At 60.0% G+C, this 14,304-nt stretch overlaps 1 protein-coding gene across 1 annotated transcript in view; it reads left to right on the plus strand.

Moving 5' to 3' along the window:
• WWP2 (WW domain containing E3 ubiquitin protein ligase 2) overlaps positions 1-14,304 on the plus strand; it is a 40,005-nt gene that overhangs the window by 7,455 nt on the left and 18,246 nt on the right. Inside the window, exons 4-7 of the mRNA XM_075715814.1 lie at positions 871-1,152; positions 1,850-1,946; positions 7,907-8,046; positions 10,796-11,012. Coding sequence (XP_075571929.1) covers positions 871-1,152; positions 1,850-1,946; positions 7,907-8,046; positions 10,796-11,012 — 736 coding nt within the window. The remainder of the gene's footprint in view (positions 1-870; positions 1,153-1,849; positions 1,947-7,906; positions 8,047-10,795; positions 11,013-14,304) is intronic.

The following is a 14,304-nucleotide window of genomic DNA, read 5'->3' on the forward strand; positions in this document are numbered from 1 at the left end:
GCGCGTGGAGCTGTGACTGGCAAAGTCTCGCTAAGCTGCTGGAGCCAAACTGGCTCACGAGGGAGGGGAGTGGAGCTGGCGGCTGTCTCCAGGAGCCTTCCCAGCCCATGCCACCCACTCCAGAAGCTTCTGTGAAGACGGTCTGATGCCGCAGCGGAGCGTTTCTGTGCATTTGGAGGCAGCCCTTTGTGCCGTTTGCGTTCAGTGGAACTGATACACGGGAATGAGGTTGGAGGGATGTGCCTGGGGTTTTCCTTTGCTGCTTCCCTGGGTTTTTTAGGTGGCATGAGGACACCCCTGATTCTGAAAGATGCTGCTTGCTCCTCTGCAGTAGGCCAGGGCTTCGGGCACCGTTGGGCATGTAGCCATCAGCCTGCTTCGTGTGCCAGGCACCTGCCAGTGGTCCCCGTCATGCAGGACCCTTCTTGCCCCGTATGTTGTGTCAAACCAGCCGAACCCCTTGGCTTTCCTGCCACGATCTCCCTTATAGCCCCAGCTTCTGGATCTGTGAGCGATGGTGGTCACGGCTGTGTTGCAGCCAGGGCCCCTGGGGCAGCTCCAGCCCCGGCTTTGCGAGCAATGGCCGATGAAGGGGGGTTTTCCTGGGGAGCTGGTGGTGGGGCTGGCCAGGTGTCCTCTGGTGATGCGGGTAGGTACGTGTAGGTGTGGGGCCAATGCCGGTGCTGCTCGCTGGGACGGCTGGGAGTGGGCACGTTGTCCTTAGTGGGCGTGGGGAGGCCTGGAGGGGACCAGGAGGCTGATGTCCCATCCCACGGGGGAGCCGGGGTGGTGGAGCCATCCTCCATCGCGGCTGGCATCCTGAGGGGTGACTGCTTGGTCTCTTTCTCCATGTCCCCTCGTCTCCCACAGTGGAGAACAGGCAGCTGACCCTGGACCTGCAGACGGAGAACAAAGGCAGCGTTGTCTCCGGCGGAGAGCTGACGATTTTCCTGGATGGGCCTGCTGTTGATCTGGGAAGCCTGCCTAATGGCAGTGCCGTGACAGAGGGTGAGTGCCGCCCGTCTCCGCATGCATGCGGCGGCTCTGAGCACGAGGCGGTGAGCAGCGGCGGGGAGAGGAGTGGGGCTGAGAGCACGGCCCCCGGGACCTCTGAGCAAGCGTCTGAGTGCCAGCAGCCGCCTCCTCTCCCAGGTAAGGCTCTGGCCCCTGCCCGCCCCAACTCCGGGCTTGCGCACGGGCTCCCACGGGAGCGAGCGTGTGGTGGGATGGGAGCGTGAGCGTCGACAGGCTCACGCCCTGCCTCCCCGCCGGCTGAGAGGAGCGGCCCTTCTCCGGGCCCTCCGCCGGCTGCCCGTGCGGCTCAACCCCCTCTCTCTGTGTCCTGCGTGGGCTGGGGAAATGGCTTCTGTACTTAACGAACAGCTTGGAAAAGGGGCAGAGGGTGCGCAGGGACGCAGACTGACATCTGACCCGTCGGGGCTGCCTGGGGAGCAAGCAGAGTTTGTGCTGAGCAGGGGCTGGTGCGTTGCTTTCCCTCGGCTCCTTCCCTTCCTTGCTGGGAGATAAAGCCTGTGAAATCAGGGAGTCTTAAATGCGTCCGCCCTCCTGGTGCTGCCAGTTCCGCAAAGTCCTGCGTTACCTTCCCCAGGGCTGCGCTCGGAGCCGTGGGGTGCTGAGGGGCCGGGCTATGCCGTTGCACAGCGGTGGGAGAGCAGAGCACCCCGGTGTAAGGGCGGGGGTTCCTTGTGTGCTGGTGGGTCTGTCCTGTGCTATATGGAGCTGCTGCGCTTTTGGGTCCCCTTTCTGGAAGCAGGGAGGGAAGGAAGGAGGCTGGAACTAGTGGGTGCCTCAGTCATTGTCTTCACCCACTTTTTCTTCACCCATTCAGGGTCCCAGGTGCCTGGACGGGACCCCAGCAGCATGGCTGCAGCCACAGAGGGCAGACACCAGCCTCCCAGTACGAACTGCTTTGGAAGCAGACCAAGGTAAGGGTCCTGTGCTGGCAGCCCCTCTCAGTCCATTACTGGGTGGTTGCTGCAGCCGTGAGGCAGCTGAGAAGTGTCTGGATCATCCTTGTGGGGTGAGCCCCGCTCCAGATCTCCCCGTGAGCCCCCGGCAAAGCAGCCCGTCGGAGGTGTGGAGCAGCGGGGGCTGGCTGACCTCCGGGAGGACGGCAGAGCTGGGCGGTGCTGAGGGGGGGCTGCGGCTGACCCGAGCCTCTCTTAAAGTATCTCTTTCCCAAGGAATATCGGGTCTGTGATGGCCCAGACTGGTTAGAATCATCGAATCGTTTAGGTTGGAAAAGCCCTTTAAGATCATCCAGTCCAACCATTAACCTACACTACCAAGTCCACACTAAACCAGTCAAGGGTAGACCAGACTGAACCATGTCCCCAAGTGCCACCTCTGCCCGTTTTTTGAACGCTTCCAGGGATGGTGACTCCCCCACCTCTCTGGGCAGCCTGTTCCAATGCTTGACCACCCTTTCCGTGAAGAAATTTTTCCTAATTTCCAACCTAAACCTCCCCCGGCACAGCTTGAGCCCATTTCCTCTCGTCCTATCGCTCACTACTTGGGAGAAGAGACCAACACCCCCCTCACTGCCCCCTCCTGTCAGGCAGTTGTAGAGAGTGATGAGGTCTCCCCTCAGCCTCCTCTTCTCCAGGCTGAACACCCCCAGCTCCCTCAGCCGCTCCCCACCAGCCCTGTGCTCCAGACCCTGCCCCAGCTCCGCTGCCCTTCTCTGGCCACGCTCCAGCCCCCCAATGTCCTTCTTGTAGTGAGGGGCCCAAAACTGGACACAGCATTCCAGGTGCGGCCTCACCAGCGCCGAGCACAGGGGCACAATCACCTCCCTGCTCCTGCTGGTCACACTATTTCTGATACAAGCCAGGATGCTGTTGGCCTTCTTGGCCACCTGGGCACACTGCTGGCTCATGTTCAGCCGGCTGTCTACCAACACCCCCAGATTGTTTTCGGCCAGGCAGCTTTCCAGCCACTCTTCCCCAAGCCTGTAGCTTTTCCACCAGTTGGTCTACTGGCAGCCGAGGGAATGGTCTACCAGGGAGGTGTGGGGCAGGCTGCGACCAGGCAAACCAGCAAAGGGCTGGTCTGCAGGGGTCCCTTCGAACGGGGATTATGGGCCCCCAGCTCTTGCCTCGAGCACGGCCCTGGCCAGGCGCTGGGCCAGGCTGGGAAGCACAGTGCTCCTCTGGGTGATGGTCACAGGGGGAACGCTTCTGAAGGTCCAGGGAGAGCAGGAGAAGCAGAGCTGCAGGGAAATAACAGCTGCTTCCAAAGGAAGTGAGATGCTTGGGCGCCAGGCCATCCTGTGCCTGGCACGGTGCCCTTCCTTGCCTTCTCGCTGGGCCGGAGTGGCTCAGCGCTGCTCCTTTTGGAGCTGTGGTTATTGAGAGACGTGTCATGCTGTCAACATGGAGTTGAATTTAACACCTGTTTATATTTCCAGAGCGTGGCAGTGGCCCAGCAGCCCATGCAGATGTTCTGGTTAGAAGTGTGCCCGTAGAGAGGGTGCCTGCAGCCTGCCCGACAGAGGTTCTGCCTGCCCCCAGGCTTAGGAGCACTCTCAGCAACCAGCCCCGCGCCTCGAGCTCTTCCGCTCCTCCTTCATCTGCCAGGCACATACAAGAGATGAGCGAAGGGGATAAATGTTTTCGGCTCTAAAAAATGACCCTGGCCCTCCATATCGTGTGTTCGCCTCCCACCCGAGGAGGGAGCGGGATGGGAAATTGGGAGCAGGTTGCTGAGCGCAGTTTGTGCCCTTTTGTTGCGGCTGCTCCTCTCGATTCCTGCTGTCCGGGTGTTACAGCCTTCTCACGGGTGAGAGAGTGATCAGCGTCCTGATGGGAGCTGGACTTTGCAGCCACTTAGCAGCTATCAGGAGGTGCTAGAAAGCCTGCAAAGAAAGTTCTAGTTTGGGAGGCTCAGCCTGGTGCTAGGTGTGCCTGTTTACTTCTGATTCCCGACCCTTCCCAATTGTCTGTAAGTGGTTTCTGCTTTTGGTGTCGTCTTGACCCGCGAGCGTGTGAGAGAAGTGTGGTGAGGTCTGGCCGGTACGTCTGCAGAGGACCTTCAGAGACCTTCCAGGTGTGCTTGCAATCATTAAAAATCCCATGGCTGCTCTGGTGCGGGAAACTTAGTAGCTGGTTTTCCATTCACCCTAGGCCCACCTGAATTTAGGGTTGTTCTGGACATAACTCCACAGTTTGATGTAGTACTGCTACGTGGGGCAGAGCGTTGCTGTACGTATCCGCCGTGGAGGCGGCTGCCTTCTCCGGAGTGGAGTACGGATCCTTTGCACATGGGAATGCTGTTTGATGTTTGCTCTGTTTATACGCAGAGCCGTGTTTATTTTCATGGGCTTGGTGATGGATGCTGGCAAACTCGCTCGCAGGCAGGACGGAAAGAAAAGGGTCATTCTTTGCTCCTCAGCTATTTCTACACTGTCCCCTCAAGGGAAACTGCTTGGTCAGGGCTTCTCTTTCTTCTCCTGAACAAATGTCATCTTGGGATTTGCTGCTAATCTTGGTGACGGGGTGTGAAATTCCACAGCCCTCTGCGCGGAGAGAAAACAGAACCCAGAGGTCCCCGGCTGCGAGCTGGTGCCGTGGGTGCCGAGAGATTTGCCACAATCCCTGTTTGTCTTGTGGTGGCCAAAGGGGCCTCTTTTGACAGCAGGGAATAAAGTAGCCTGGTTTGCTGCTTGCCCTGCGGGGAGGCTCCGGCTGGCGAGCCACGTCGGCTATTGCGATCTAGGCACGGCTCGGAGAAACTGCTGTCACCTGTCATAAGCTTGTGCAAACTCAAGTGATTTCTTCAGGGCGGCCTGCTTTGCTTTCGCTGCTCGCTTGTGTTGTGTCTAAAAGTCACCGCTCAGGTAGTGACGGGCACGAGCATCCCTGAGGGCAGGCGGGACACACACCTGCGGGTCACTCGGACGAAGCGTTTCCCTTCGTGAGACCCGCTGCTCTGCAAAGCCCAACGCGTGGCTGCGGGATGTCCCCAGGCGTGTGGCTTCTGGTGTGAGACAGCAGCAGCGAAAGGCCCGGGGAGCTGCGCTCTCCGGTTGCAGCCCTGGCGCAGGCAGGGGAGAGGCAGGCAGCGCTGCACGGCGGGTGCGCTGCCTGCTGCTGCAGAGGGGCCGGGGGGTTGCTCAGGGCCATGGAGAACAAGCCGCGAGATGGGTCTCGGGTCAGCTGGAAGGGGGTGGGGAACAGGAATAAGCTGGGTTTGGGGTTTTGGAACCAGGCGTCTCTTTGGCTGCATGTCCCGCTGCCGTGGGGCAAGGGGCTGTTCCTCCTGCCCCCGCCCCAGGGTGCTGGTATGTGGGTGCCATCTCCGCTCCTGGCACCGCAGGCGTGAGGGCTGGGTGCTGGGGGACGTGGCTGCCTACTCCCCCCTTTGCAGGGGTGGGGGGAATTTCTCGGCTCCGTGTTTTGGGAGCTGAGCCCCACTGCCCATGTGGCAGGGGGAATATCCTGGTTGTGTTTCCCGGGCCTGACCCCCCGCAGCTGGCGCTGCCTCCTGGGTGCGTGCTCTGCCTTCCCTCCTCTTCGGCCGCAGTTTGCGATCCAGTGTGCCGAGTCAGACCGAGAGCGGTGCTGCCACCTCTGCTGGCGTCTCGTGCCAGGACCTTCTGGCCACCGCAGCGGGAGGAGGCGGCTGTTCCTGGGTTTCGTGCCCGGGGCCCGTGTCAGCCTCTGTGGCGCGGGGGCTCTGCCTTGGCAGAAGCGGGGGAGCTGAAAGGTCGATGTCACCCTGGCTGACGCCACTTTCCTCTTTGGCATCGTCCGCGCCCCCTGCCTCTGGCCCAGGAGGGGCGATGGGGCAGCCCCCCGAGGCCCACGATGGACGGGTGACAGCGGGGGTCTTGCCAGCTGCCTGGGCGGTGGGCTGCCCTCCGCACGCCCCGCTCCGTCCCGCCGGTGTGGCTGCGAGAGGCTGTTCCCATCCGCGCTCTGACTTGTTTTCTCCCCGCTCCTATTTTAAGAGCGTGTTCCCAGCCCCGCCGCTCTCACGTGGCCTCGCTGGGTTTGTTTCCACGCATCTATTAAAAGACAATGCCCAGATGGGAGCACTCGTAGGAGGGCTGGGCTGGGCGGCGAGCCGGCTAATTCAGGCCTGGTAACCCTGTGCGGCCGGCTGGCAGCCTGGAAACATCCTGTTTTGGTTTCTAAAAACTCTCCAGGCAGCGCTTAGCTCATCTGTGCTGAGAAGGGCAGGGACCAGATCTGTCCCGTGCCTCGGGGGCCGCTCCCGGCAGGGCCAGCTCCTGCCGGCGATGCCACCTGCCCGCTGCCCTCCGGCCGGGGCTCCGTGCCGCCGCCCGGCATCGCCACGGGGTGAATGTGGGGAGGTGGGTCCTGGCCAACTTCCAGAAAGCGCGTGGTGCCGGTGTGCCTCGCCGAGCCCCGTGGACGGGCAGCGAGGGGCAGCCTGCACCTCCTGACCGGGGGAAGAGGAGCTCGTTCTGCGCCGGCAGCCGCTCCGAGTCCCCGGCTGCTGGCGGCCAAAGCAAACCCCCAGCACGTAGAGGTGTCCTGGGGGTAGCTGGGGTTTCTGGGGCGAGTTTGCTGTCTGGGGAGTGCCTCGAGGAGCCCCTGTGCGGGGCTGCCCTCCTGGGAAGGTCCGTGGCTGGTCGGAGCGGCCTCGGCAGCTCCTGCTCACGGGGTGCTCTGCCCGCGGCTCTTATCTGATCTATTTTCAACAGCCATCTCCTGCTTTCCCATGTCTCCTCCCGATCCCAGCCCTTCCTCTGCCCTCTGTCGTGAGCTGCTCCCCAAGGAGAGTGGTTTCGGAGCGAGTGGGAGGAACCGAGGGCTTGCTGGAGCTGGTGAGGGTGGCATGACTGATGCTGTGCCCTGTCGCTGCCAAGCTGCTGTCCCCTCCCAGCTCCAGCCCCGAGACGTGGGGACAGTTTGTGGGTTTTGCCCTTTTAAGGGGAGAACTTGGCTGGGGCAAACCGACTTCCTAATCCCTGCGGTCCTCGCCCTCTGCGGTTGCTGCCCTGGGCCAGGACCCTGGGCGGAGGTGGCCGGGCTCTGCCTCTGCTCCCCAGGCCCCCAGATGCAGGAAGGCAGCACCCTCCCTCCCGCCCTGCCCCGTCCCCCTCCCGCTTGCAGTAACAGCTAGGCTTCTTAATCAGCCCAAAAACCCTGAATTCTTGAGTGCCTTTGGGCTGCCTCAGAGGGGGAGAGCTTGCTGAAGGGGACGCGGTGGCAAGGGCGCTGCGGTGTGGCAGCAGAGAAGACCCCCCCGAGAGATGGAGCAGCTGCATCCAAGCCAGTTGCAACCTGCGCCATGATTTAAGCTCCCGTCTTTCCCGGTTGCTTGTTCCCTCCTTAGCCAGAGGCCGTGGCTGTCCCAGCTGTCCAGGCAGCGGTGAACACTTGCACCTTCCTCGCCTGCTTTTGTGCAAAGCTTGTAGCCAGGCAGGAGGCACGGTGAGGGTTCCCACCGGCACCTGACGCGGCACTGCGGCGCAGGAGCTGGCGCCGGCGCGGGATCTCTCCGGGGAGCTTTGTTGCAGGGCTGGAAGGAGCAAACTGCCTTGGTGCTGCAAGCAGGTTTCTGTCCCTGAGTGCCCGGGGCTGTTCCTCAGCACGTGGGGCAGCTGGGGTGAGCACCCGCAAACAAAAGCGAGGTTTTTTGGCACCCGGGTTACTCCTCCATGGGACTCTGCCATGGGACAAGCGGGTGCCGGGACCCGTGGGCAGGCTGGCAGGTCCCAGTAAGCAGCACGAAGTTCAGGGTTCTGCTGGAGGAGCAGAGGCACGTGGCTGCATCCCAGCCGTTCTCGGGGGAGACCGATGGCTGTGCTGCGGGAGAAGGAGCACAAGACGGAGGCAGAAAGGCAGGAGCGAGTTTTCCTTTGCGAGGCCAGCGTGGTGTGTCTCACCCCCCGCCGTGTTTCTTTCCCTTGCAGGACGCACCGACATGTGGCTGGAGTGGCCAGGCAAAACACGGGGAGCGGAGAGCAAAGTCCCAGCGCCAGGAGCCGGCACCGGCAGCAGGCCAAGAGCGTGCAGCACACCAGCATGGCCAATGGCACACCCAACGGCACAGGTGAACCGGCGCTCGTGGGAGCGGGGGGGGACAGAGCTCGGGGCTGCGTTTTGTGGGAGAAAGTGAATTTCTGCTAAGATAACGGATCTTGTAGTGCCTGGGAATTTCCTCCCTGTGAATTGCTTGATTTTTATTGATTTTACTTTTGGTAAGCTGGGCAGCTCTGCAGAGTGCACTGGTAAGATCTGTTCTGCCTGTCGCGAATAATTTCTCTGGCTCCTCTCTGGAGTCTCCCTGACAAAAACCACTGCATCCAGCTCCAGGTTTTTAAGAGGATACTGGGACAGCAACGTCACTGATGCCACAGCAAGGAGGACAGTTATCACAGCTGAGCGGACTTTTTTCAGGCTTGGGAGCGTTCAGTTGAATTTGCCTATCAGTCTTCGGCGAAAATGTTTTGAGCTCTTTGCCCACCGACGTGGGGAGGGGCAGCCGTCTTGTCGAGCACCAGAGAAGGCACAAACCCACCTCTCAAAAGGGGCCTGGTTCTTATTTCTGCAAGGGTTTCTCTTGTCTTTGTTTGGGTTTGTCCAAGCCATAAATGCCTTGTAGAGCGTGGACTGGGACCTGCTGAGTGCCTGACTACGGAGCTGCAAGTGGTTTATCTGTTTTCCTTCTCTGGCTCCATGGAGCTGGCCAAGCAGTGTGGCATCTCCCGCTCCCCTGCACTGCTGCTGCAGGCACTGCCGTCCGTCCTTTTGCTTTTGTTGGGGACCTGGAAGGAGAAGCACAGTGCTTTGTTTTGGGTAGAAGGAAATGTTTTGTTCAACCCAAAAGGAAGATTTTTTTTTTTTTTTTTTTCCCTTCTTCCGTTTCATTGGAAAAAACCTGGAGCAATGCAATTTCGATTTTGCCAAAACCCATTCTGGGAGGGAGACGGGGGAGCGGAAGGCTGATGTGAAACGCTGCCTTTCGGCTGTCGCTCCTGGTCTGTGCTCCCCTCCCTGGGGCTGCGGCTCGTCTCTGCCCTGTTTGATGCAGCGCTGTACCGGGAGCGAATGCTGCGCAGCGTCCCCTGCGCCCACCTGGCCCTTCCCTGCGTCCTTGCTGTGCAGGGGACGCTCCCTCGGGCTGTGGGCAGAGTTTTTCTTCCTGCAAGTACAACTTGACTCCTTGGCTTTGGTTTATTTAAAACATGTTTTGTTGGCCTGGCCCCAGCCTCCCCAGTGGCTTTATGACTGTGCCGTCCTTGTCGCTGTTTACCACTTAGCAGCCTCCATGTCTCTCGCAAGTCCTGTCGGTGATGATTTTACGTTTCAGGATGGGGAAATGAGTGTTTGGGTGGCTGGGATTAGGGCTGCACACCCTGTCTTGCACTCCGTGGAATGCCTCTAGAAACCATCCTCTTCCTCCTCACTTTAGTACATTTTGGTGACATTATCGTGTTTTTTGAGAAGACTGGTGCAAGAACGTCCCCATTACATTTGTCACTCACAGCTGTAATTTCATCTGACAAAAAAAGGAGATTATTTCATGGCATGTTTTCTCCACAGCAACGTTGCTTAGCCCTAGCTGTGTTCTCCCTGGAGCCCTTCCTTATCTGGTGAACTTTGGATCAGCTTTTCCCCTGTTTTGTCCAGGAGTGAGATCAAACCGATCGCAGCGTAGTTACCCAGGTCATTCTGCAGGTTCCCTTTGAAGATTGGCACAAATTGTTTGAAGCTTCTAAAATTGCCTTTTCCGAAGCTTGCTAGAAATGAGCAGCAGTCAGAGAGCTCCTCAGCCGAGTCTTGCAGGACGCCGGTGGAAGCTGCTGTGAGCCTGCGGACCTGGAAACCTTCATCGCCCACAGATGCTGCCTGAGGGCTCCTTTAGTTGCTGCTGCTGTGTACCAAGATTCCTCCGGTGCTGGAGGATGCTGTCCTGCTTCACTCCAGCTGCAAAGCAAAAGCGTCCCGAGCAGTCCGCCTCTTCTGCAGCGTGTCTGTAGTTCTTCAGTCACCCATTTGTGGGGGTTGATACCGTTGTGAGGTTTTTTTCCTGCCATACTTCCAAATACTTGGGCTCGTAGACACAGATACTTCCCTTACAGTTCTCTACATTTCTCAACTCTAACTTGTGGAGCTCTGTCTGCATCCCTTACTTCTTTGTTACTTGTTGCTGGTTTGTTTTTAATCCTTTTGCTTTGCCACTGAAGCCAGGATGTCTTGTAGCGAAAGCTATCCTCTGCTGGACTGCCAAGTCTCAGGGTTTTTTGGCTATCTAATAAATATTTGACAAACAAATTCCCTTTCTTTTGGTTTTTTTTTTTTTGGTCTGCATTTTCCTCCTCCTCAGTTCTCTTTGTAATTTTCCTTTTGCTCTGTCTCTTCCCCTTCCCTTTTCCAAAAGTTCAGTGGAATCCAGCAACATTTAGCTCTTACCAGTGCACCAGCTGACTTGCTGAGCCTGGCCTTCCCTCTGCCTGGGAGGGGACGCTGCGCCGGAGTAATGAGCTCCTGCTCATTACCTGAATTCCCATCGGCCACGCAGCATGTTTGCAAGCGGCAGAAGAGATACGGAGCGCAAATGCAAAGTGCCCTCTGCTTTTGTCTCTGCCAAAAGGCAGCGGTTCATAGAGGGACCTGACTGCTGGGTGAAGGAGGTGCTGCCTTTGCTGCAGGCTGGGAGCACCGTGAGTCCCGTGCTTGGGTGGCAGCGGCTGCCACCCACCACGTGCCCTGCTTCCAGGGCTGCACGGGTGCGGTAGATCAGCCATCGCCCCGTCACCCTTTCTGGGTGCTAACGTCTCTGCCCTCTGCCTTTCCAGTGAACGGAGACGCAGCAGGCGCTGCGGACATCGAAGAGGAAAGGCCGGCAGCGGGAGCGACCGTACCGACTGTGGCGGCATCGAGCGCGGCCGACGGCTCCGTGGCTCCTGCCCTTCCTGCCCTGACCAGCTCTGGAGAGGCAGAGGAGGCAGCCTCTGGCGCCAGCACCCCGCCGGCCCGGGCAGCGGTGCTAGCCCTGGACGCTCTGCCCCCCGGGTAAGCTCTGCCTTCCGCTGGAGACTTCCCTTCCCCGGAGAGGGTCAGCGCGATGGAGCGCCTGCGGCCCTTGGGGAGGGCAGCATGGCCCTGGAAGGATGGCCGGGGGGACGTGAGCAAACTGGGGCACTGCCATGTGCTGGAAGAAGAGGGTGTTTGAGGGAGGGGGCTGTGCTGCGCCAGGAGTCGGAGGAAACGCTGGCGCTCAGCAGAGCGGCGGGGGCCTGGAGCGCCTGTCAGGGATCCCTGTGCCCCCGCTCCCCTGGCACAGCCTGTCCTGCCTGTCTGAGCCGTCTGGCTGTGCTGCGGGCTCCTCCCTCCTCCTCTGGGCTGGGGTCTGATCTGCGTCCGCTCCGGGTCCCTGGGGTAATAAACAGGGAATCGCATCTCTGCGGCAAGCAGCCTCTCCGTGTCCGTGCCCAGGGGAGCCGCAGAGGCTGCTGCTCTCCTGGGGCCGCTGAAGGGATCAGTTGGAGGAAACGCACGAGGGAGCGAGCGTGGATTTCCAGGGAGCTCCCTCTGAGCAGGCGGGCACAAACGCACTCCAGAGACACCGCAGGGCATCGGCCACTGCTGGGGGGAGATGGGCAGGACCCTCTCGTAGCTGTGCTTGTTCGTCTCCCTGGTGCGGATGCTCCGCATCCTCCTCCTCCGTGGGATGTGGGGAAGGGGCTGGGAGGAGAGCTGGGGCCGGCTGAGCCGTGCCGGTGGGGTCGCTGGCTCTTGGTGGGGGCAGCGGGCAGGCTCTGGACTCGGCCCCCCTTCCTGCTGCAGCTGGGTCCTTCTCCCCTTGTATTTCAGACACCTTTAATTCTGGACTGAAAATGCGAAGCAGCGAGAAGTGGGGGGGCTGAAAATGGCTTGTGTTTCGTATGAAGGGAGCTGTTTATTTTCCTTTGGCTGAGGCGATGCCTGGAAGGTCAGGGCCTCGCTCGTGTGTCAGTCACAGGTAATTAGGGTTAACGGCTCAGTGTGCCTTTATGCGGGGTGTGTGAGGGTTTCTGTTCTCTGGCCTGGGCGCTTCCTGTTTCCAGGCAGCTGGAAAAGTCCAGTGCTCTGAAAAAGGTCTTTATTCCAGCCAGAGCTTATGCCCCTTTCTGCTCTTACCAGGTAGACTGAAGGTCTCCTTTTCCCCACCTCTGCACGGCCCCAGGTGGAAACAGGCTGTTGTTTCTTTCCCGGGGTGGAGAGGAGCCTGCGGGTATCTCACGATTAGGGTTTCTCACGATTAGGGTTTCCGGAGGCTCGGGGAGGTTGCAAGCCCTGCTTTCTAAGACACGCCAGACTTGCATTTACCTGGGCCAGCCGGGTGCAAGGGTGGCCCATGTCCTCCCTGTGCCTGTCTCCCTGCGGTGCTCGCACACCAGAAAACCACGCGTGTCAGAGCGGGGAGGAGGAGGAAACTGTCACACTTTGGGAGATGGCTGGAGAAGAGCGATGGAGGGGTAGCAAGCTGTCCTCCAGGCTGAGCTTGCGGAATTTGGATCTCTGGAGACACCTTTGATTAGCACCTTGTGCATCTGTCGCTCCCCATCCCGACCGTAGGATCTGTAGGGGAGAAAGAGGGCAGCAACCTTCTTGCGTGTGCTCCGAGTTACGCGCTCGTGCTGGGCTGGCTCGGGTAGCAGCTGACCCGCTTGGTCGGGTGGAGACCGAGTATCAAGGTCCTCCCAGGCGAAGGGGAGCGGGGAATTGAGTCTGTTGAGGTCTCCATGGTGTGAGCCCTGCCCTGAGAGCGGCCAGACCAGGTTCTGGGCTAACGGGGATTTGCACAAACAGGAATCTGCTAAACAGGGGATTGCACAAAACACTGTGGCCCTGGGGTGGTAGAAATGAGCTTCTGGGGATCTCTCGAGACCTGATCTACGGCAGCGGATTTTTGGCTGGCTCGCCACACCAGGGTATTGCTTCGACTAGTGGTTTGGGGCCCAGCCTGGGAGATGGGGATGCGGCTGGCTGGGCTGGTGGAGGCAGCGATGTCTCAGGCAGAAGGGATGCAGACAAAACCAGGCCACTTCAGCTCTGGCAGCAGCGTGCTCGGCAGAAAACGGTGCAGGATAGCCCCTCGCTGGCCTGGCTCCTGCGGGGACGGCTGTGCAGAGCACGCTGTGGAGCCCCTGAGCGATCGCTCTCGCTTTGCCGCTTGCGGGAGCGACGTTCCCTGCAGAGCTGCTGGTCGCTCTGGCACTGAACAGCTGGAAAGCCGTCTTGTCCCTCCGGCTTTCTGCAGGAGCCCTGCCTCGTTCTCTAAGAGTCTCCTTTCATCCGTGGGAGCGTGAGGAGCACTCGCGCTCGGCTTCCCTTCAGCCTCCGGAGGGGTGGCAGCTTTTCCTAGCTGCGTGCTCGTGGGTGCGCTGAGCCCCAGCCTCCCTGCTCGCGCCGGGCTGCGTGCAGATGGACTCGAGAGCAGCTGGGTTCATGCAGGGATTCAGAGCTATATATTCTGCTCAGATAGCTGTCTCTGAACATCTGCACCAGATGTGGCGGGCACAAAGGCATCTCTCACACAACCGGGAGTCTGTTCTAGGGGCTGGAGGGTGCTGGAAGGTGTTCTGAATAAATTCCAGCCCCGATAGTGCCTAGAACCTCCTTCACGTCCTCCTGGCTTGGGCAGAGCATGTTTCCTCGCGAAGCCGGGGAGCGTGTGCGGCACAGGAGCAGCCGGTCGCAGCCTTCGAGGCCTTCGGCGCGGCGTCCCGGTTCTCACGTAGGGGTTTCCGAGCGGACCGATAGCGAAAGGGGAGAGGGCACAAGAGCTGCTGGCTCCTGCATCTGGTTCCTATCAGTGATGATCCCGCGCGGGGGACAGACGGTCGTTAGCACGGTGTGTATACACAGCGCTGTCTCGCCCGTACAAAGAGGTACATTATGCTGCCTGGCAGAAGGCATGGGGCTGTGGTTTCTTACATAAGGAGGGCGTTTTGTTTGGACTGCAGGGTTGCCTCAGCGCTGCCACTTCACACTGGCCGCGGCTCCCTGTATCCACGGCCGTCGCAAGCCTTGCGGGCAGTCGGAGGGGAGCTAGCAGGGGCCGACATGTCGCGCGCTTCGCGCTTGCAGCAGCGGTGCACGTGGGTGAGAGCTCCCACCATCTAGCGCTTGCTAAACCGCCCATCTTCCTTGCCGGTGGCGATGTGGCCGCGGGCATGGGGGAGGAATGCTATTGTGATGTCGGCTCCACGGAGGAAGAGCCCGTTGTGCTCATCCCATCCCCAGACGGGATGCAGGGAAGCTCGGAAAGGCTGAAGCCTGTGAAGAGCTGGGCAAGGGGGTCTGAGCAAGGATGGTTGCC

This window comes from Pelecanus crispus, chromosome 8 (genome assembly GCF_030463565.1).
Source record: "Pelecanus crispus isolate bPelCri1 chromosome 8, bPelCri1.pri, whole genome shotgun sequence".
Classification (NCBI taxonomy): Eukaryota; Metazoa; Chordata; class Aves; order Pelecaniformes; family Pelecanidae; genus Pelecanus; species Pelecanus crispus.